General features: G+C 50.5%; 1 protein-coding gene across 1 annotated transcript in view; it reads left to right on the top strand.

Moving 5' to 3' along the window:
• Positions 1 to 23,424, top strand: part of LOC140492435 (transferrin receptor protein 2-like) — a 65,657-nt gene that overhangs the window by 14,397 nt on the left and 27,836 nt on the right. The window contains 7 exon segments of the mRNA XM_072591326.1: positions 3,033 to 3,154; positions 3,761 to 3,971; positions 8,644 to 8,854; positions 11,571 to 11,711; positions 15,555 to 15,663; positions 19,372 to 19,494; positions 21,288 to 21,404. Coding sequence (XP_072447427.1) covers positions 3,122 to 3,154; positions 3,761 to 3,971; positions 8,644 to 8,854; positions 11,571 to 11,711; positions 15,555 to 15,663; positions 19,372 to 19,494; positions 21,288 to 21,404 — 945 coding nt within the window. The 5' untranslated portion in view covers positions 3,033 to 3,121.

Below are 23,424 nucleotides of genomic sequence, written 5' to 3'. Positions count from 1 at the left end.
GTGGGTAATACTGTAGCAGGGCCAGAGAACAGGGCATCACTAAATGTCACGTTCTCAGTTTGGGGACTAGGCCCTCTGCCAGATTTACGTCGGTGATAGACTTTGAGCGTCACTTTTCCAAAGTTGCTGACGGTACAACATTTGGCAGGAAATTAACCGGAAAAAGAATCTGCAAAGTGACTGGTCGAGAACACAAAAATATTCATTTATATTGCACAGGACATTGCTGGCTGGGCCCAGCATTTATTACCCCGTCCCTAGTTACCCGTCGAGAGTGTAGAGGTCAGCCACCTTCCTGACCCACTATAGTCCCCTGGTCTGTAGGGACCCCCACACAGAGCCCTTAGGCGGGAGTTCCAGGCTTCTGACCCAGCGACACTGAAGGAACGGCCGATATATTCCCAACTCAGGATGGGGAGTGGAGGGAACTTACAGGGGGGGTGGTGTTCCCGTGTATCTGCTGCCCCTTGTCCTCCCAGGTGGAAGTGTTCGTGGGCGTCTGTCTGAGGAACTTTGGTGAGTTTCTGCAGTGCGTCACTGTGTCGGTGGTGGGGGGAGAAGATGATTGTGGGTGTGGTGCCAACCAAGCAGGGGCTGCTTTGCCCCTGGATGGTGTCGAGCTTCTTGAGTGTTGTTGAAGCAGCTCCCATCCAGGGCAAGTGGGGAGTATTCCCTCACACTCCTCACCTGTGCCTCGTCGATAGTGGGACAGACTTTGGGGAGTCAGGAGGTCATAGAGCCATAGAGATGTACAGCACAGAAACAGACCCTTCAGTCCAACCCGTCCATGCCGACCAGATATCCCAACCCAATCTAGTCCCACCTGCCAGCACCCGGCCCATATCCCTCCAAACCCTTCCTATTCATATACCCATCCAGATGCCTCTTAAATGGTGCAATTGCACTAGCGAGGTAAAACCACTGAACACACCAGATGGCCTCCTTCTTTAGAGACCGCAAATTCCCTTCCCACGTGGTTAAAGATGCCCTCCAACGCATCTTGTCCACATCCCGCACCTCCGCCCTCAGACCCCACCCCTCCAACCGTAACAAGGACAGAACGCCCCTGGTGCTCACCTTCCACCCTACAAACCTTCGCATAAACCAAATCATCCGCTGACATTTCCGCCTCCTCCAAACAGACCCCACTACCAGGGATATATTTCCCTCCCAACCCCTTTCCGCCTTCCGCAAAGACCGTTCCCTCCGTGACTACCTGGTCAGGTCCACGCCCCCCCTACAACCCACCCTCCAATCCTGGCACTTTCCCCTGCCACCGCAGGAAATGTAAAACCTGTGCCCACACCTCCTCCCTCACCTCTATCCAAGGCCCTAAAGGAGCCTTCCACATCCATCAAAGTTTTACTTGCACATCCACTAATATCATTTATTGTATCTGTTGCTCCCGATTCGGTCTCCTCTACATTGGGGAGACTGGGCGCCTCCTAGCAGAGCGCTTTAGGGAACATCTCCGGGACACCCTCACCAATCAACCACACCGCCCCGTGGCCCAACATTTCAACTCCCCCTCCCACTCTGCCGAGGACATGGTGGTCCTGGGCCTCCTTCACCACCGCTCCCTCACCACCAGACGCCTGGAGGAAGAACGCCTCATCTTCCGCCTCGGAACACTTCAACCCCAGGGCATCAATGTGGACTTCAACAGCTTCCTCATTTCCCCTTCCCCCACCTCACCCTAGTTCTAAACTTCCAGCTCAGTAACTGTCTCCTTGACTTGCCTGGACTTGTCCGACCTGCCTATCTTCTTTTCCACCTATCCACTCCACCCTCTCCTCCCTGACCTATCACCTTCATCTCCTCCCCCACTCACCCATTGTACTCTATGCTTCTTTCTCCCCACCCCCACCCTCCTCTAGTTTATCTCTCCATGCTTCAGGCTCACTGCCTTTATTCCTGATGAAGGGCTTTTGCCCGAAATGTCGATTTCGAAGCTATTTGGATGCTGCCTGAACTGCTGTGCTCTTCCAGCACCACTAATCCAGCAATTGTACCAGCCTCCACCACTTCCTCTGGCAGCTCATTCCATACATGTACCACCCTCTGTGTGAAAACGTTGCCCCTTAGGTCCCTTTTATATCTTTTCCCTCTCACCCTAAATCTATGCCCTCTAGTTCTGGAATCCCCCACCCCAGGGAAAAGACTTTATCTATTTACCCTATCCGTGCCCCTCATGATTTTATAAACCTCTATAAGGTCACCCCTCAGCCTCCAATGCTCCAGGTAAAACAGCCCCAGCCTATTCAGCCTCTCCCTGTAGCTCAAACCCTCCAATCCTGGGAACATTCTTGTAAATCTTTAAAGTTTCACGACATCTTTCCAATAGGAGGGAGACCAAAATTGCACACAATATTCCAACAGTGGCCTAACCAATGTCCTGTACAGCCGCAACATGACCTCCCCACTCCTGTACTCAATACTCTGACCGATAAAGGCAAGCATACCAAACACCTTCTTCACTATCCTATCTACCTGAGTTACTCACTGCAGGATTCCCAGCCTCTGACCTCTTGGAGCCACTGTGTCTATAAGGTGTGAAGGTATGTAAATCTGGTACATGTTACTAATTGGAGACGTTTAGATATTCTGTCAGATAAATCACAGAAAGCTGGTGCAGCAAGGAGGGAAAATGGTACGATATCAGCCCAAGCTGAGGCTGTAGATCTCCTTCTCTAAGAAAGGTCATAGCCTGCCCTGGATGGAGTTTGAGGTTCCTGGAATAAGGACTCTTTCCCGTGAGGAGAGATTGGACAAACTGCACCCACGTTCTCTCGAGTTACAAAGAACGGGGAATTATTTTGTGATCTCAGAGTGAGCCCTATGGCTTCCTCCTGCTTTGATTTTCTTTGGGAGAGGGATGATGTGGCCTTAGTTTAACATCTAATGTGAAAGGCGGGTACCGCTGGCAGTATGGCATTCCCTCAGTGGGAGGTTGGGGCCTGGACAATGTGATGGAAACTCAGGGGTGGGGGTCCGGATTCATCAGCAATAATTCTCGTCCTCTCACCCTCCAGGATCGAACAGTTTGAGGGATTAACCTATCCAGGACACGTCTACGTGCACAGAGAACCCAGAGAGCAGGCGAGCGCTGAGTACGTGAAGGATGGAAAGTTTCAGGTCAATGCTCCTGAACGTGGTAAGGCCCGAAACTCAATTCCTTCCCCTCTCCCCATTCCTTAGTGTCCTCCCCTCTCCTAACCCAGAGTCTGTCCTCTGACCTGTCTCTGGGGAATGTGACCAGTCCAGGGGATGCTGGGATGGGATACTCTGCACCCCGACACCAGGTTTGGTGAGACTCCCTCGCCGTACCTGCCCTCACAGGCCCGATTTGGGAATTTGCCTCCTCCTCCCTTACTCCCCAGTGCGGCCTATCAATCCCACCTCACCTCCCTCACGAAGATGCCCCCTCACGAAGATGCCCCCTCCCTCTGCCCTCAGCTCACTTCGCAAGCCCCCTCGGTGGGTGGGGGGAGGTGTGAGCGGGGCACTCTGTCTAATGCCTGGCGAACCATCGGCCCACTCCCCCCCCATAAACCCCACCTCGAGTCCAAGCCTCAGGGCTTGTGCTGCTCAGCCACCCTCTATGCCCACCCCTCCCCCCCCCCCCCCCCCCCACTCAATATACCTCCTCATAACCCCCCCTCCCCTCTCCCCACTCCATCCCCTTGGTTGGCCCCCCGTGCGGACTCCCTCCCACGAGAAAGGTGGACCTCACTCACCTCCGTTCGCTTGACTCTGACAGGGAGCCAAGGACAACTCGTTTTCGACCTACAGGAGGGAGAGGCTGGAGGACGAGCAGCAGGCCATCGGGATGGAGACCAAGGTGGACGGCGCTGAGCAGGAAGACCCCGCTGAGTACGGCAACTCAGTGGGCCTGGTGCTGCGGAGATCCCTGAACCAAAAGAGATGCCTGCTCTACCTTGTGCTGGGAGCCCTCTTCCTCCTCGTCATCGGTAAATGCCGGTTCCGTTTCATCGAGGGGGTGTGCGTGAGGTGGCCTTTCACTGACCCTACCCACGCCTAGTGACTGACCCTAACCGTGCTCTTGGAACAGGGTCTGGCCTGGTGGGTTATCGCCGTTGGGTGATTCATGTGGGATCTTGCTGTGCACTGGATGGCAACCCCCCCCTCCTTATCCCTTGTGGTTGCAAAATGCATTATCGTTCATGATTGTTTATTTATTTATCAATACAGGCAGCACAGTGGTTCAGTGGTTAGCGCTGCTGCCTCATGGTACCACGGACCTGGGTTCACCTCCTCCCTAGGGTGACTGTCCGTGTGGAGCATAGAACGTTACAGCGCAGTACAGACCTTTCGGCCCTCGATGTTCTCCCCGTGTCTGCATGGGATCCTCCGGGTGCTCCAGTTTCCTCCCACAGTGCAAAGATGTGCAGGTTAGGGTGGATTGACCGTGCTAAATTACCCATTGTGCCCAGGGATGTGCAGGTTAGGGTGGATTGGCCGTGCTAAATTGTCCAATAGTGTCCAGGGATGTGCAGGTTAGAGTGGATTGGCCGTGCTAAATTGCCCACAGTGCCCAGGGATGTGCAGGTTAGGGTGGATTGGCCGTGCTAAATTGTCCAATAGTGTCCAGGGATGTGCAGGTTAGGGTGGATTGGCCATGCTAAATTACCCATAGTGCCCAGGGATGTGCAGGTTAGGGTGGATTGGCCGTGCTAAATTACCCATTGTGCCCAGGGATGTGTAGGTTAGGGTGGATTGGCCGTGCTAAATTGTCCAATAGTGTCCAGCGATGTGCAGGTTAGGGTGGATTGGCCATGCTAAATTACTCATAGTGCCCAGGGATGTGTAGGTTAGGGTGGATTGGCCATGCTAAATTACCCATAGTACCCAGGGATGTGCAGGTTTGGGTAGATTGGCCATGCTAAATTACCCATTGTGCCCAGGGCTGTGTAGGTTAGGGTGGATTGGCCGTGCTAAATTGTCCAATAGTGTCCAGGGATGTGCAGGTTAGGGTGGATTGGCCATGCTAAATTACTCCTAGTGCCCAGGGATGTGTAGGTTAGGGTGGATTGGCCATGCTAAATTACCCATAGTGCCCAGGGATGTGCAGGTTTGGGTAGATTGGCCATGCTAAATTACCCATAGTGCCCAGGGATGTACAGGTTCGGGTGGATTGGCCATGCTAAATTACCCATAGTGCCCAGGGATGTGCAGGTTTGGGTAGATTGGCCATGCTAAATTACCCATAGTGCCCAGGGATGTGCAGGTTCGGGTGGATTGGCCGTGCTAAATTACCCATAGTGTACATTAGGTAGATTGGCCATGGGAAATTTCCCCGTTGGGCTTAACATCAGATTTTCACAAGCTAAAAGTGCGAAGGGTAACAGAGAGGGCAATTGGGTGGCATTGATGTCACTGAATGGTGCAACCCGATGGTAGGACTGAATGGTACAGATTGTGGGGTGAAGGGTCAAAGCAACCCAGATAACTGATACCCAGTTACTGAGAGCTAATTAATTGTGGGATCTCGTGGTACTGTCATCGAGTCATAGAGAGGTACAGCATGGAAACAGACCCTTCGGTCTAACCTGTCCATGCCAACCAGATATCCCAACCCAATCTAGTCCCACCTGCCAGCACCCGGCCCATATCCCTCCAAACCCTTCCTATTCATATACCCATCCAAATGCCTTTTAAATGCTGTAATTGTACCAGCCTCCACCACTGCCTCTGGCAGCTCATTCCATAACCGTACCACCCTCTGTGTGAAAAAGTTGCCCCTTAGGTCTCTTTTATATCTTTCCCCTCTTACCCTAACCTATGCCCTCTAGTTCTGGACTCCCCCACCCCAGGGAAAAGACTTTGCCTATATACCCTATGCATGCCCCTCATGATTTTGTAAACCTCTATAAGGTCACCCCTCAGCCTCCGACGCTCCAGGGAAAACAGCCCCAGCCTGTTCAGCCTCTCCCTACAGCTCAGATCCTCCAAGCCTGGCAACATCCTTGTAAATCTGTCAAAGACCATTAATCCAGAAACATCAGTAAACCCTGGGACTCAGGGTCAAATCCCACCACGGCAGATGGTGGAATTTGAATTCAATAAAAAAAATCAGGAATTAAGAAATTCCTGACTACTATTGTCAGAAAAAAAAGCCATCTAGCTCATTAATGTCCTTCAAGGAAGGAAATCTGCCATCCTCACCTGGTCTGGCCGACACATGACTCCAGACCCAATATGGTTGACTCTCAATTCTCCTCTGAAATGGTCCAGCAGGCACTCAGTTCAAGGGCAGCTAGGGACGGGCAATAACTGCTGGTCAAACACAGAGACCCACATCTCACAAGCGAATAACAGAGACTGACCCGGCTATAGAACTATTAGAAATCGGAACACGCCATTTGGCCCCTTTGCGTCTGCTCCACCATTCAATAGGATTAGGCATGGGGGCTCTTTACCCTGGGAAAGAGCAGAATTGGGTGGGGGTGGGGGGGGTGATTACGCAGGGGCTTCGAGCACATAGAGAGGGAACGTTTCCTACCTGGGGCACCATCCAGATCAGGAGCAAATCCCATCAGGAATTCAGGAGAAAAGTCTTCTCCTGAAGACTTCCAGAGAAGAATTGCAGTGAGCGAAGGGAAAATTGAAAGGATTGTGGCACGGTGGCTCAGTGGTTAGCACTGCTGCCTCATGGTGCCAGGGACCCAGGTTCGATTCCAACCTCGGGCGACTGTGTGGAGTTTGCACTTTCTCCCCGTGTCTGTGTGGGTTTCCTCCAGGTGCTCCGGTTTCCTCCCACAGTTCAAAGATGTGCAGGTCCGGGTGGATTGGTGATGCTAAATTACCCATAGTGCCCAGGGATGTGCAGGTCCGGGTGGATTGGTGATGCTAAATTACCCATAGTGCCCAGGGATGTGTAGGTTAGGGTGGATTGGTGATGCTAAATTACCCATAGTGCCCTTGGATGTGTAGGTTAGGGTGGATCAGTCAGTGGAAATGTAGTCTCATTGGGTAGGGGATTGGGTCTGGGTCAGATAGTCTTCGGAGGGTCGGTGTGGACTTGTTGGGCCGAAGAGCCTGTTTCCGCACTGTAGGGATTCTATGGATGCTGGAAATCAGAAACAGAAATCGCCGGAAAATCTCAGCAGGTCTGGCAGCATCTGTGGAGAGATATCAGAGTTAACGTTGCGGGTCGGTGACACTTCCTCAGAACTGATGGTAGCTAGGAAAATGTTGGTTTATATACAGAAGATAGGGTTGGAGGAGAGGTGGTGATAGAGCTCAAATAGAGAGAAGGAGTCGATAATGTTCAGCCTAGGAAGGTGACTAACTGCTAACAGGGACTGATCGTGGCTAACAATGGGTTGTGTGTAATAGCAGACTGTGTGACAAGGCCTGGTGTGTGGGGGTGCGTGTAAGGACATGGGAGATCTCAGGCCCGAAGATTATTGAACTCGATATTTAGTCTGGAAAGCTGTAGAGTTCCCAGGTGGAAAATGTTGGAGAAATTAGCCCAATAAAGCCGAGATCACAAATCACAGATCGAGGTGAAATTAACAAACCTTTTATTAACACAGCGACGTCACGGAGGAGAAACTGACCAAGCTGAAACAGCACAGACAGTCTGTCTGGGTAGCTGAATCTCTCTTCCCCGAGCTGAGAATCAAGCCAGGTTTTAGAGGAATACTGTAGAATAATGCTAATTAAAATTAGGGAAAATATAATGGTCTTGATAGTCAACTTCCGATGGTGATCATCGCAAAGCAGTTATCAACAGAATGTCTTGATTGTAGATACAATGAAGCTTCCTGGCAGCATCAATCAGTTCCTGATGGGATCAGGAGATTCCAGCTCTCTTCCAGGGTAGGTGAGAATGTCCCTTTTCTTGGCAGTAAGGTGTTTCCATTGTTGCCCTCCTGTGAGCGAGGTATTCTGGTGCCTCTCCGTCTGACCTAAGCTCTGTGTGGCTCTGGTATCACTGGGGACTGAGACTGCCCTAAGGTAACTGTGTTTATCATGTCCAGGAAGCTCATACCTTGGTAAGTGTATTCCCTGGTCTGTGACTGACAATGGTCCATGTCTTGGTTTCCCTTGTCAGCCTGTTTGGTCAATGCTGAGGCATTCTGGGTGTTTCTTGTCTGGTTTGGACAGGCTTTGATTTTCTGTGTTCTGTGTGGCCATGCTGTGGGTAGGCCCCAAGTCAGATCCTCTCCCACAGAAAGTGAGATGCTACTCTTCCAGCTTGCGCTGAGCTTCACTGGAGCACTCGGCAAGTCTGAGACAGAGAGGTTGGCCAGGGGACACGGGTGGGGTGTCGAAGGGGCAGGCGGCTGGGAGTATTGAAGACAGAAAGGAATGATGGGAAATGGTGAGTGGGCGGGGAGAGCAAGAGTTGAGATTAGTGACTCTTGGTCAGTTCTGAAGAGGGTTCACTTTGGGAACTCAGAGCGTTAAAGACCAGACCCTGCTGAGTTCCTCCAGCACTCTCTGGTGGGATGGGCTTCAGGTTAGTATAACAGGGCGGCACAACATCGAGGGCCGAAGAGCCTGTACTGCGCTGTATTGTTCTATGTTCTCTGCTCGATTCCACATCTCCAACATCACTTTCTGATATGAGTGGGATATTCTGTGACCTGCTTTTTGGTTTGATTGCCTCCCCAGCCTTTATAATTGGCTACGCCAGCTCCCGGAGATCCTGCAAGGCCTGTGAAGAGGTTGGCCTAGATAGCACAAGTACCATGGTGAGCAGCGAGTGTGACTATCAGCGAGACATAAACACAGTCACTGACCCGGATCCTGTCCTGCACTGGGGAGACCTCTTGGCAATGCTCACGAAATACATCAATCAACGGAACATCATCGACCACATCAGGTTGGGTCTGTCACCTCTCTGTTACCGAATATTACATCGCAGAGTGTTTGTGGGTGTCACCGAGCAATTGCACTTGAATATAAACAGAGGGATAACCTTATGCCTGTAACCTTTTTTTTAACCTGAAACGTCTCTCATCAAATTTTGCGAGCGGAAGGCCTGATCCAACTTGTGGAGGGGGGGCTCGAGAGGAGAAGGTGAAATCTGCAGCACTTGTCTCCAGAGAAGTTGACTCACCCAGCCATAACTGATCCAGGAAGACGCCCAGCTCCAGCCAACACAGGGCAGGGTGAATTGATTCCATCCCCTGCTGTAGTCCACCACTGGCCACGACAGAGTTTGAATGGAATAGTATTGCCAAATGCGGCAGACCGTGGCTAGCTACAGTATGGGGAGCTATATAGCTAGCCCCTTCAGACAGCAAATAAAGATCTAGTTGATGCAAAAACATGATCGACAATTGGTTTAAACTGCGCAAACAGGTATAACTCTCTTCAAAAACACGAGCTCAGAAACCGGGGAAATGATACCAATTCCACAGGGTTTTATCTGGAAAATACTTTGGCCAAGTTACGGTGAAATTCATTAATAATAAAAAAACACTGACAGATTGTCCAGACAGTTGGACTCTTGCTGAAGTTACTTCCAACAGAAGGTACTGACATAAGAGTTTGGATCGTTTCTGGACAGGTTTCAGCTGGCCAAAGACAGTTATCTCAATCAGTTATGGTTGAGGTCAATTAAGGGCTCAGTGGTTAACACTGCTGCCGCACAGCACCAGAGACCCAGATTCGATTCCAGCCTAGTGTTTTGTTTGTATTTCTTACCTAATGGCAGCATGGTGGCTCAGTGGTTAGCACTGCTGCCTCACAACACTAGGGATATGTGTTCAATTCCCACCTCAGGTAACTGTCTGTGTGGAGTTTGCACATTCTCCCCGTGTCTGCATGGGTTTTCTCCGGGTGCTCCGGTTTCCTCCCACACTCCAAAGACGTGCAGGTCAGGGTGAGTTGGCCATGGGAGGTTGTCCTATAGAGTCCAGGGATGGGCAGACTGCTATATTAGTCAGAGGGAAATGGGTCTGGGTGGGTTACTCTTTGGAGGGTCGGTGTGGACTGGTTGGGCCAGAGGGCCTGTTTCCACATGGTAGGGAATCTAATCTAATCTGGATCAGTTATGGCTGACTGAAGTCAGTTACCTGGAGACAGTACTGCAGATTTCACTTTCTCCTCTCGGATCCCTCCACCATTGATAATGGAGCCTTCCACTGGGATAACAGCTCACAAACTTTGATGAGGGATTACTCAGAAGAAAGGAGCAGGCAACAGGTCTTTGACTGTCTGTGCTCAAACGCAACAGGGTGGCTCAATGGTTCGCACTGCTACCTCACACTGGGTTCAATTCCAGCCTCGGGTGACTGACTGTGTGGAGTTTGCACATTCTCCCCGTGTCTGTGTGGATTTCCTCCGGGTGCTCCGGTTTCCTCCCACACTCCAAAGATGTGCAGGTTACGGTGAATTGGCCATGCTAAATTACCCATAGTGCCCAGGAATGTGCAGGTTAGGGTGGATTGGCCATGCTAAATAACCCATAGTGCCCAGGGATGTGCAGGTTAGGGTGGATTGGCCATGCTAAATTACCCATAGAGTCCAGGGATGTGCAGGTTAGGGTGGATTGGCCGTGCTAAATTACCCATAGTGCCCAGGGATGTGCAGGTTAGGGTGGATTGGCCGTGCTAAATTACCCATGGAGTCCAGGGATGTGCAGGTTAGGGTGGATTGGCTATGCTAAATTGTCCCATAGTGTTCAGAGATGTGTAGGTTAGGGTGGATTGGCCATGCTAAATTGTCCTGTAGTGTCCAGGGATGTGTACGTTAGGGTGGATTGGCCATGCTGTATTGTCCCATAGTGCCCAGGGATGTGTAGGTTAGGGTGGATTGGCCGTGCTAAATTACTCCATAGTGCCCAGGGATGTGCAGGTTAGGGTGGATTGGCCGTGCTAAATTACCCATAGAGTCCAGGGATGTGCAGGTTAGGGTGGATTGGCCGTGCTAAATTGTCTTGTAGTGTCCAGGGATGTGTACGTTAGGGTGGATTGGCCATGCTAAATTACCCACAGTGCCCAGGGATGTGCAGGTTAGGGTGGATTGGCCGTGCTAAATTACCCGTAGTGTCCAGAAATGTGTAGGTTAGGGTGGATTGGCCATGCTAAATTACCCATAGTGTCCAGGGATGTGTAGGTTAGGGTGGATTGGCTGTGCTAAATTACCCATAGTGCCCAGGGATGTGTAGGTTAGGGTGGATTGGCCATGCTAAATTACCCATAGTGTCCAGGGATGTGAAGGTTAGGGTGGATTGGCCGTGCTAAATTACCCATAGTGCCCAGGGATGTACAGGTTAGGGTGGATTGGCCGTGCTAAATTACCCATAGTGCCCAGGGATGTGCAGTTTAGGGTGGATTGGCCGTGCTAAATTACCCATAGTGCCCAGGGATGTACAGGTTAGGGTGGATTGGCCATGCTAAACTGTTGCTTGATAGTTTACGTTCATATTTTTAGCAGACTTTCATCAGTTTCTACCTTGTCTTCTGTTGAATTGGACGTACTGCCAACATTTTGCCTCTGTTATTCCTGCCAGATTTCAGGATGAGTCCTATTCCCAGCAGGACATTACAGAGCTCAGCCTAACGGGAGTGAAATCTCTTTCATCTTTGCAGGATGATGAGTGAAGAACCACACCCTTCTGGCTCCTCGCGGCTCCATGAACTCACCACCACCATTCACAACAAATTCAAGAGCTTCAACCTCCATCATGTCTGGGCAGACTCTCACTATGTCTCACTACCATTTCCAGACAGGTCTGTACAGGGGTCAGGGTGGAGAGAGCCCCTCACTGTGACACCCGTCATCACTGTGACAACCCCCCCCCCCCCCCGCTCACTGTAACACTCCTCACTGTAACACCCACCCCCTCACTGTAACACACTCTGATATACCCCACACCCCTCACTGTAACACTCTCTAATATACCCCACACCCCTCACTGTAACACTCTCTAATATACCCCACACCCCTCACTGTAACACTCTCTAATATACCCCACACCCCTCACTGTAACACTCTCTAATATACCCCACACCCCTCACTGTAACACTCTCTAATATACCCCACACCCCTCACTGTAACACTCTCTAATATACCCTACACCCCTCACTGTAACACTCTCTAATATACCCCACACCCCTCACTGTAACACTCTCTGATATACCCCACACCCCTCACTGTAACACTCTCTAATATACCCCACACCCCTCACTGTAACACTCTCTGATATACCCCTCACTGTAACACTCTCTGATATACCCCACACCCCTCACTGTAACACTCTCTGATATACCCCACACCCCTCACTGTAACACTCTCTGATATACCCCACACCCCTCACTGTAACACTCTGATATACCCCACACCCCTCACTGTAACACTCCCTGATATACCCCACACCCCTTACTGTGACACTCTGATATACCCCACACCCCTCACTGTAACACTCTCTGATATACCCCACACCCCTCACTGTAACACTCTCTGATATACCCCACACCCCTCACTGTAACACTCTCTGATATACCCCACACCCCTCACTGTAACACTCTCTGATATACCCCAGACCCCTCACTGTAACACTCTCTGATACACCCCACACCCCTCACTGTAACACTCTCTGATATACCCCACACCCCTTCACTGTAACACTCTCTGATATACCCCACACCCCTCACTGTAACACTCTCTGATATACCCCACACCCCACACTGTAACACTCTCTGATACACCCCACACCCCTCACTGTGACACTCTCTGATATACCCCACACCTCTCACTGTAACACTCTCTGATATACCCCACCCCCCTCACTGTAACACCCTCTGATATACCCCACACCCCTCACTGTGACACTCTGATATACCCCACACCCCTCACTGTAACACTCTCTGATATACCCCACACCCCTCACTGTAACACTCTGATATACCCCACACCCCTCACTGTAACACTCTCTGATATACCCCACACCCCTCACTGTAACACTCTGATATACCCCACACCCCTCACTCATAAGAGTCATAGAGATGTACACATGGAAACAGACCCTTCGGTCCAACCCATCCATGCCAACCAGATATCCCAACCCAATCTAGTCCCACCTGCCAGCACCCGGCCCATATCCCTCCAAACCCTTCCTATTCATGTACCCATCCAGATGCCTCTTAAATATTGTAATTGTACCAGCCTCCACCACTTCCTCTGGCAGCTCATTCCATACACCCACCACCTTGTGTGAAAACATTGCCCTTTAGGTCCCTTTTATATCTTTCCCCTCTCACCCTAAACCTATACCCTCTAGTTCTGGACTCCCCCACTCCAGGGAAAAGACTTTGTCTATTTACTCTATCCATTCCCCTCATAATTTTGTAAACCTCTATAAGGTCACCCCTCAGCCTCCGACGCTCCAGGGAAAATAGCCCCAGCCTGTTCAGCCTCTCCCTGTAGCTCAAATCCTCCAATCCTGGCAACATCCTTGTAAATCTTTTCTGAACCATGTCAAGTTTCACAACATCTTTCCGATAGGAAGGAGACCGGAATTGCACGCAATATTCCAACAGTGGCCTAACCAATGTCCTGCACAGCCGCGACATGAACTCCCAACTCCTGTACTCAATACTCTGACCAATAAAGGAAAGCATACCTTCTTCACTATCCTATCTACCTTTGACTCCACTTTCAAGGAGCTATGAACCTGCACTCCAAGACCTTACCATTAAGTGTATAAGTCCTGCTCAGATTTGCTTTCCCAAAATGAAGCACCTCACATTTATCTGAATTAAACTCCATTTGCCACTTCTCAGCCCATTGGCCCATCTGGTCCAGATCCTGTTGTAATCTGATATACCCCACACCCCTCACTGTAACACTCTCTGATATACCCCACACCCCTCACTGTAACACACTCTGATATACCCCACACCCCTCACTGTAACACTCTCTGATATACCCCACACCCCTCACTGTAACACACTCTGATATACCCCACACCCCTCACTGTAACACTCTCTGATATACCCCACACCCCTCACTGTAACACTCTGAATTACCCCACACCCCTCACTGTAACACTCTCTGATATACCCCACACCCCTCACTGTAACACTCCCTGATATACCACACACCCCTCACTGTAACACTCTCTGATATACCCCACACCCCTCACTGTAACACTCTCTGATATACCCCACACCCCTCACTGTAACACTCCCTGATATACCCCACACCCCTCACTGTAACACTCTCTGATATACTCCACGCCCCTCACTGTAACACTCTCTGATATACCCCACACCCCTTACTGTAACACTCCCTGATATACCCCACACCCCTGATATACCCCACACCCCTCACTGTAACACTCTCTGATATACCCCACACCCCTCACTGTAACACTCCCTGATATACTCCACACCCCTCACTGTAACACTCTCTGATATACTCCACACCCCTCACTGTAACACTCTCTGATATACCCCACACCCCTCACTGTAACACTCTGATATACCCCACACCCCTCACTGTAACACACTCTGATATACTCCACACCCCTCACTGTAACACTCTCTGATATACCCCACACCCCTCACTGTAACACACTCTGATATACTCCACACCCCTCACTGTAACACACTCTGATATACCCCACACCCCTCACTGTAACACTCTCTGATATACCCCACACCCCTCACTGTAACACTCTCTGATATACCCCACACCCCTCACTGTAACACACTCTGATATACCCCATACCCCTCAGTATGACACACTCTGATATACCCCATTGTATCGCTCTGCTATATCTCACCACTGTCATTGTGACACTCTGATCCCTCACCCCACTCCCTCCCAGACAGTTTCCCTCACACATATACTGTGAAACAAACATACACACAGACAGACGTATCGTGAAACACATGCACACACATACAGGTGCACACACATACTCACACTTACAAACATAGAGACACATGCAGAACAGACTCACACAAACAATCAGACACATGCACACCCTCACACAGACACACACACTCATAAACACACATACACTCTCACTTACACAGACACACACAAACACATACAGATACTCTGGCAGACATACCCTCACACAGAAACAGACAGACACACACACAGACACACACACACACATAGACTCAGACACACGCGCACACACAGGCACGCACACACACACAGGCATACACACACACACACGTACAAACAGGCACACACTCACACACGCACAGACACTCACACAGACTCACATTCACACACACTCACAGACCCTCACACACACACAGACACAAACACAGATACACACACACACACACACACGCACAGACACTCACACAGACTCACATTCACACACACTCACAGACCCTCACACACATACAGACACAAACACAGATACACACACACACACACACACTCCTCACCACTGTGCCATTCTCCCAAATATTTTTCTGCACCATCTTTTTTGCCTTTAAATATTTCTTAATGAGCAATGTCCATAACTGAGGCCAGTTGAGGGTGCACTGGAGTGGTACAACTTTGAGCTTCACAAGGTGACTGAATGTTTGCCCTCTTCCCAAACGTAGCTCTTCTCCAAACTACCTGTGGGTGACCAATGAAAATGGCACAATTCTGGAGAAGGTGCACCTTGACAATAATGCGTATTTTGCCTACAGTCCAAACGGAGTGGTTTCGGTGAGTGTTGTGGGCATTAACATGGGTAATCCACATTAACCAATCACCTCCACTAGATGGAAAAAAACCTCCAATTGCAGCTTCGTGTTTAATTCTTTAATTTATTTTCAAACCCCCGTGCAGTCCCTGTCCTGGGATGGGGGGTCACTATAGAGGGAGCTTTACTCTGTATCTAACTCTGTGTTGTCCCTGTCCCTGGGAGTGTTTGATGGGGGGGGTACAGTGCAGAGGGAGCTTTACTCTGTATCTAACCCAGTGCTGTCCCTGTCCCTGGGAGTGTTTGATGGGGGACAGTGTAGAGTGAGCTTTACTCTGTATCTAACCCTGTGCTGTCCCTGTCCCTGGGAGTGTTTGATGGGGACAGTGTAGAAGGAGCTTTACTCTATATCTAACCCCGTGCTGTCCCTGTCCCTGGGAGTGTTTGATGGGGGACAGTGTAGAGGGAGCTTTACTCTGTATCTAACCCTGTGCTGTCCCTGTCCCTGGGAATGTTTGATGGGGGACAGTGCAGAGGAAGCTTTACTCTGTATCTAACCCTGTGCTGTCCCTGTCCCTGGGAATGTTTGATGGGGGAACAGTGTAGAGAGAGCTTTACTCTGTATCTAACCCGGTGCTGTCCCTGTCCCTGGGAATGTTTGATGGGGGGACAGTGTAGAGAGAGCTTTACTCTGTATCTAACCCCATGCTGTCCCTGGAAGTGTTTGATGGGGGAACAGTGTAGAGAGAGCTTTACTCTGTATCTAACCCTGTGCTGTCCCTGGGAATGTTTGATGGGGACAGTGTAGAGGGAGCTTTACTCTGTATCTAACCCCGTGCTGTCCCTGTCCCTGGGAGTGTTTGATGGGGGACAGTGTAGAGAAAGCTTTACTCTGTATCTAACCCCGTGCTGTCCCTGTCCTGGGAGTGTTTGATGGGGGACAGTGTAGAGAGAGCTTTACTCTGTATCTAACCCCGTGCTGTCCCTGTCCCTGGGAATGTTTGATGGGGACAGTGTAGAGGAAGCTTTACTCTGTGTCTAACGCGGTGCTGTCCCTGTCCCTGGGAATGTTTGATGGTGGACAGTATAGAGGAAGCTTCACTCTGTATCTAACCCCGTGCAGTCCCTGTCCCTGGGAGTGTTTGATGGGGGGGACAGTGCAGAGGGAGCTTTACTCTGTATCTAACCCTGTGCTGTCCCTGGGAATGTTTGATGGGGACAGTGTAGAGGGGGCTTTACTCTGTATCTGACCACATGTTGTCCTTGTCCTGGGAGTGTTTGATGGAGGACAGTGTAGAGGGAGCTTTACTCTGTATCTAACCCTGCGCTGTCCCTGTCCTGGGAGTGTTTGATTGGGGACAGTGTAGAGAGAGCTTTACTCTGTATCTAACCCCGTGCTGTCCCTGTCCCTGGGAATGTTTGATGGGGACAGTGTAGAGGGAGCTTTACTCTGTATCTAACCCTGTGCTGTCCCTGTCCCTGGGAATGTTTGATGGGGACAGTGTAGAGGGAGCTTTACTCTGTATCTAACCCCGTGCTGTCCCTGTCCTGGGAGTGTTTGATGGGGGACAGTGTAGAGGTAGCTTTACTCTGTATCTAACCCTGTGCTGTCCCTGGGAATGTTTGATGGGGGACAGTGTAGATGGAGCTTTACTCTGTATCTGACCACATGTTGTCCTTGTCCTGGGAGTGTTTGATGGAGGACAGTGTAGAGGAAGCTTTACCCTGTATCTAACCCCATGCTGCCCCTGTCCCTGGGAGTGTTTGATGGGGCGACTGCGTAGAGGAAGCTTTACTCTGTATCTAACCCTGTGCTGCCCCTGTCCCTGGGAGTGTTTGATGGGGGGGACACTGTAGAGGAAGCTTTACCTTGTATCTAACCCCATGCTGCCCCTGTCCTGGGAGTGTTTGATGGGGGGGACTGTGTAGAGGGAGCTTTACCCTGTATCTAACCCCATGCTGCCCCTGTCCTGGGAGTGTTTGATGGGGGACAGTGTAGAGGGAGCTTTACTCTGTATCTAACCCCGTGCTGTCCCTGTCCTGGGAGTGTTTGATGGGGACAGTGTAGAGGAAGCTTTACTCTGTATCTAACCCCGTGCTGTCCCTGTCCTGGGAGTGTTTGATGGGGGGGACTGTGTAGAGGGAGCTTTACCCTGTATCTAACATCATGCTGCCCCTGTCCTGGGAGTGTTTGATGGGGGACAGTGTGGAGGGAGCTTTACTCTGTATCACCCCGTGCTGCCCCTGTCCTGGGAGTGTTTGATGGGGACAGTGTAGAGGGAGCTTTACCCTGTATCTAACCCCATGCTGTCCCTGTCCTGGGAGTGTTTGATGGGGGACAGTGTAGAGGGAGCTTTACTCTGTATCTAACCCCGTGCTGTCCCTGTCCTGGGAGTGTTTGATGGGGACAGTGTAGAGGGAGCTTTACTCTGTATCTAACCCCATGCTGTCCCTGTCCTGGGAGTGTTTGATGGGGACAGTGTAGAGGGAGCTTTACCCTGTATCTAACCCCATGCTGTCCCTGTCCTGGAAGTGTTTGATAGGGGACAGTGTAGAGTGAGCTTTACTCTGTATCTAACCCCATGCTGTCCCTGTCCTGGGAGTGTTTGATGGGGACAGTGTAGAGGGAGCTTTACCCTGTATCTAACCCCATGCTGCCCCTGTCCTGGGAGTGTTTGATGGGGGACAGTGTAGAGGGAGCTTTACTCTGTATCTAACCCCATGCTGCCCCTGTCCTGGGAGTGTTTGATGGGGGACAGTGTAGAGGAAGCTTTACTCTGTATCTAACATCATGCTGCCCCTGTCCTGGGAGTGTTTGATGGGGGACACTGTAGAGGGAGCTTTACCCTGTATCTAACATCATGCTGCCCCTGTCCTGGGAGTGTTTGATGGGGGACAGTGTAGAGGAAGCTTTACTCTGTATCTAACATCATGCTGCCCCTGTCCTGGGAGTGTTTGATGGGGGGACAGTGTAGAGGGAGCTTTACTCTGTATCTAGCCCCATGCTGCCCCTGTCCTGGGAGTGTTTGATGGGGACAGTGTAGACGGAGCTTTACTCTGTATCTAACCCCATGCTGCCCCTGTCCTGGGAGTGTTTGATGGGGGACAGTGTAGAGGGAGCTTTACTCTGTATCTAACCCCATGCTGCCCCTGTCGTGGGAGTGTTTGATGGGGGAGAGGTGCAGAGGGAGCTTTACTCTGTATCTAACCCTGTGCTGCCCCTGTCCTGGGAGTGTTTGATGGGGGAGAGGTGCAGAGGCAGCTTTACTCTGTATCTAACCCCATGCTGCCCCTGTCCTGGGAGTGTTTGATGGGGGAGAGGTGCAGAGGCAGCTTTACTCTGTATCTAACCCCATGCTGCCCCTGTCCTGGGAGTGTTTGATGGGGGAGAGGTGCAGAGGCAGCTTTACTCTGTATCTAACCCCATGCTGCCCCTGTCCTGGGAGTGTTTGATGGGGGAGAGGTGCAGAGGCAGCTTTACTCTGTATCTAACCCCATGCTGCCCCTGTCCTGGGAGTGTTTGATGGGGGGACAGTGTAGAGGGAGCTTTACCCTGTATCTAACCCCATGCTGCCCCTGTCCTGGGAGTGTTTGATGGTGGAGAGAGTGCAGAGGGAGCTTTCCTTTCTGTTTAACAGCATAGAGTGAGCTGTACTCTGTCTGTAACCCTGTGATACTTTGATGATGTTCAGAGACAGTAAATGATCAGGCCTGTTTTTGTGATTTTGCAGGGAGGATTGGTCTATGGTTACTATGGGAGAAATGAGGACTTTGAGACACTGAAGAAGCATAATGTCGCTGTCCAAGGCAACATTGTCATTCTCCGGGTCGGCCGCATTAGCTTTGCTGAGAAGGTTGGTCCAATCAAACTTACTGAAGGCTTTAAGATGATTACATCCAAAAACGAATGGAAACGGAGAATGGGCATGGAAGGGGGTGCCAGTCACACTTGTTGGGGGAGCAGACCTGATGGGCCGATTGGTCTCTGTTGCTTATGTGTGTGTTCCAGCAGGATATTCCCTGCGGATCTCTCAAGGTGATGGTCTACATTTTTTTCTAGATGAGTTTGCTCGAAGGTGGAACGAGTGAGGAAGCCTGGTGAAGGCCTCAGGCTTGAGTTCAGACCACACGAGAGGCTGGAGTGAGAGACTGTACGCAGGCCCCTGCTCTGTCTGAGCTGATCCAGCCCATCACTGACCCCGCGCACATCAATCAAATAACCCCCTTCCTCAGGACCAGGATTGTCACCTGGTTGATAGACAGGACAGACAACATAATAACACTGTCTTCGTATTTTACCCTGTATCTAACCCCGTGCTGTCCCTGTTCCTGGGAGTGTTTGATGGGGACAGTGTAGAGGGAGCTTTACCCTGTCTCTAACCCTGTGCTGTCCCTGTCTTGGGAGAGTAATTCCTGCTGTAAGGTGACCTGATAGGGTTCTGAAGAAGGCTTTTGTTATGCTTCCCTTCATTGGTTAGTGCATTGAGTATAAGAGTTGGGACGTCATGTTCCATCTGTCTGGGACATTGGTTAAGCCACACGTAATTCCAGCCTCCCTGCTATAGGAAAGATGATGTGAAATGGCACAGTGGCTCAGTGGTTAGTGCTGCTGCCTCACAGCACCAGGGTCCCAGGTTCAATGCCAGCCTTGGGCAATTGTCTGTGTGGAGTTTGCACATTCTCCCCGTGTCTGCGTGGGTTTCCTCCTGGTGCTCCGGTTTCCTCCCACTGTCAAAAGATGTGCAGGTTAGGGTGAATTGGCCATGCTAAATTGCCCGTAGTGTTAGGTGAAGGGGTAAATGTAGGAGAATGGGTCTGGGTGGGTTGCTCTTCGGAGGGTCGGTGTGGACTTGTTGGGCCGAAGGGCCTGTTTCCACACGGTAAGTAATCTAATCAATATAAAAGAAACCTAAGGGGCAACATTTTCACACAGAGGGTGGTGCGTGTATGGAATGAGCTGCCAGAGGAAGTGGTAGATGCTGGTACAATGCAACATTTAAAAGGTGGATGGGGACATGAATAGGAAGGGTTTGATTAGATTAGATTACTTAGTGTGGAAACAGGCCCTTCGGCCCAACAAGTCCACACCGCCCCGCTGAAGTGCAACCCACCCAGACCCATTCCCCTACATTTACCCCTGCACCTAACACTACGGGCAATTTAACATGGCCAACCCACCTGACCTGCACATTTTTTGGGACTGTGGCAGGAAACCGGAGCACCCGGAGGAAACCCACGCAGACACGGGGAGAATGTGCAAACTCCACACAGTCAGTCGCCTGAGGCAGGAATTGAACCCGGGTCTCTAGCGCTGTGAGGCAGCAGTGCTAACCACTGTGCTACCTTCTGGATTAGTGGTGCTGGAAGAGCACAGCAGTTCAGGCAGCATCCAAGTAGCTTCGAAATCGACGTTTCGGGCAAAAGCCCTTCATCAGGATGCTGCCTGAACTGCTGTGCTCTTCCAGCACCACTAATCCAGAATCTGGTTTCCAGCATCTGCAGTCATTGTTTTTACCTCACTGTGCCACCTTGCCAAACACTGGCAAATGGGACTAGATTGGGTTGGGGTATCTGGTTGGCATGGATGAGTTGGGCTGAAGGGTTTGGTTTCCATGCTGTACGTCTCTATGATTGTTGGTGTTCACAGGTAGCCTCAGCTGAGCAGTATGGAGCGACTGGTGTTCTGATCTATCTTGACCCCAGTGACTATCGGCAAGGATTTAGAGACCAGGATTTCTACAGCAGCAACTGTCTCTCAGGACATGTAAGTCCACAGCAGTGAACCCTGGCACCTCCCCGCCTTCCAACCCCACCTGGATTCATTTCCAGGTCTCACACACACCCCATCCCCCCACCAAGGAGGTCTCGGTCTTGTGGAGGGGATGGGACCTCCCCGGTAATGTATTGTGAAACGATGCAGACTCAACATGTATTCCCGGGAGCAAAGAAGGTCAAAGAATCGAGATGATGAAAGCTAACAAAGGCACGTTTTGTGGAAGTGTTCAATCTTGCACTCACTGGGTCAATTCCTGCTCCCAGTTCCTACGTTTCTGAAAATAAATTGTGTTGTGGATTCACCAGATCCCTGTTTACAAAGGTTTAAATTCCAAGGGGAGGTTTGTCACAAACCAGGGTAATATCCCTCTGGTTGAACGGGTTGGATCTTGAGGGGAGTAGTTTGGATGGATACCAAGAGGAGATCAAAACGAATGGGTGTGCTTTAAGAAGAGGTCTTGCCATCGAAACAACGATGAGGGGGACTCTTCTATCTCTCAGAGGGTCATTCAAGTGAGGAATCCGCTTCTGGAGAAGGGCGGGGAGTTTGGGTCTTGAAACTTCTGGATGGATGAGTTTGGCAGATCTTTGGGTGACAAGGGATTGACTTGATTGCACTCAATGGTGGAGCAGGATGAACGGGCAGGGAACACCCTCTCAAAAAAGGCACAGAAACCAATCCAGAAGTTGGAAAGGGATTATTCATGAAAAGGAACATTTGAAAAGTGGTATGGGTTCATAAACAAATGGAGGAACTTGGATTTCTATATTCGTCCTCAGAATGCGCGGTGGCTCAGTGGTTAGCACTGCTGCCTCACAGCACCAGGGACCCGGGTTCAATTCCCGCCTCAGGCAACAGTCTGTGCGGAGTTTGCGCATTCTCCCTGTGTCTGCGTGGGTTTCCTCTGGGTTCATCCCACAGTCCAAAGGTGTGCAGGTTACGGTGAATTGGCCATGCTAAATTACCCATAGTGTTAGGTGCATTAGTCAGAGGGAAATGTAGGGGCATGGGTCTGGGTGGGTGGCTCTACAGAGGGTTGGTGTGGACTGGTTGGGCCGAAGGGCCTGTTTCCACACTGTAGGGAAACTAATCTAAGATCTCAAATCATGTTGTGGCCAATGTGAGGCACTTTCTGAGGCGTAGTGGCCGTTGTTAGGATTCACTGGGCAGTCACCGTTAACTGCAGAAGTATAAATCGTTGTGATCCTAGATAGAGTCATCCAGCAGGGAAACAGACCCTATGCTCCAACCAGTCCATGCCCACCATTATCCCAAACTAAACTCGTCCCACTTGCTTACGTTTGACCCTATCCCTCTAAACCTTTCCTATTGATGTACTTATCCAAATGTCTTTAAACCTTGTAACTGTACCCGCATCCAACACTTCCTCAGGAAGTTCATTCCACACACAAACCACCCTCTGTGTAAAAACATTACCCCTTATGTCATTTTTATATCTTTCCCCTCTCACCTTAAAAATATGCTCCCTAGATTTGAACTCCGCCACCCCCCCCCCCACAACCCTAGGGAAAAGACCTTGACCATTCACCTTATCTATATCCCTCATGATTTTATAAACCTCTACAACGTCACCCCTCAGCCTCCGACACTTTCCAGTGAAAAATATCCCAGCCTTTCCTTACAACGCAATTCCTCCAGTCCCAGTAATATCCTGGTAAATCTTTTCTGAACCCTCTCCAGCTTTAATAGTACCCTTTCGACAGCAGAGAGACCAGAACAGGACACAGCAGTCCAAATGTGGCCTCATTCATGTCCTATCCAAACTCAATGTGTCATTCCAACCCTGATCTCAAAGATCTGAGCAAGGAAGGCAAGTGTGTTAATCTGCTTTTGAACCACACTGTCTTCATGTGACACAAGTTTCAAACAGTTACAGAGTTTGGCGTTTTACCACACTGGTTGCAGAAAGGAACGGTTCTCAGGTTGCAGTAATTGTGACGAGGTGAACGAGGAATCTAGCCCTGAGAGGGACAAGAAGGGAAGGAGT

Source organism: Chiloscyllium punctatum, chromosome 21 (assembly GCF_047496795.1).
Source record: "Chiloscyllium punctatum isolate Juve2018m chromosome 21, sChiPun1.3, whole genome shotgun sequence".
In the NCBI taxonomy this organism is placed as follows: Eukaryota; Metazoa; Chordata; class Chondrichthyes; order Orectolobiformes; family Hemiscylliidae; genus Chiloscyllium; species Chiloscyllium punctatum.
Note: the sequence above shows the minus strand (reverse complement) of the source record. Positions and strands in the feature narration are given on the sequence as shown.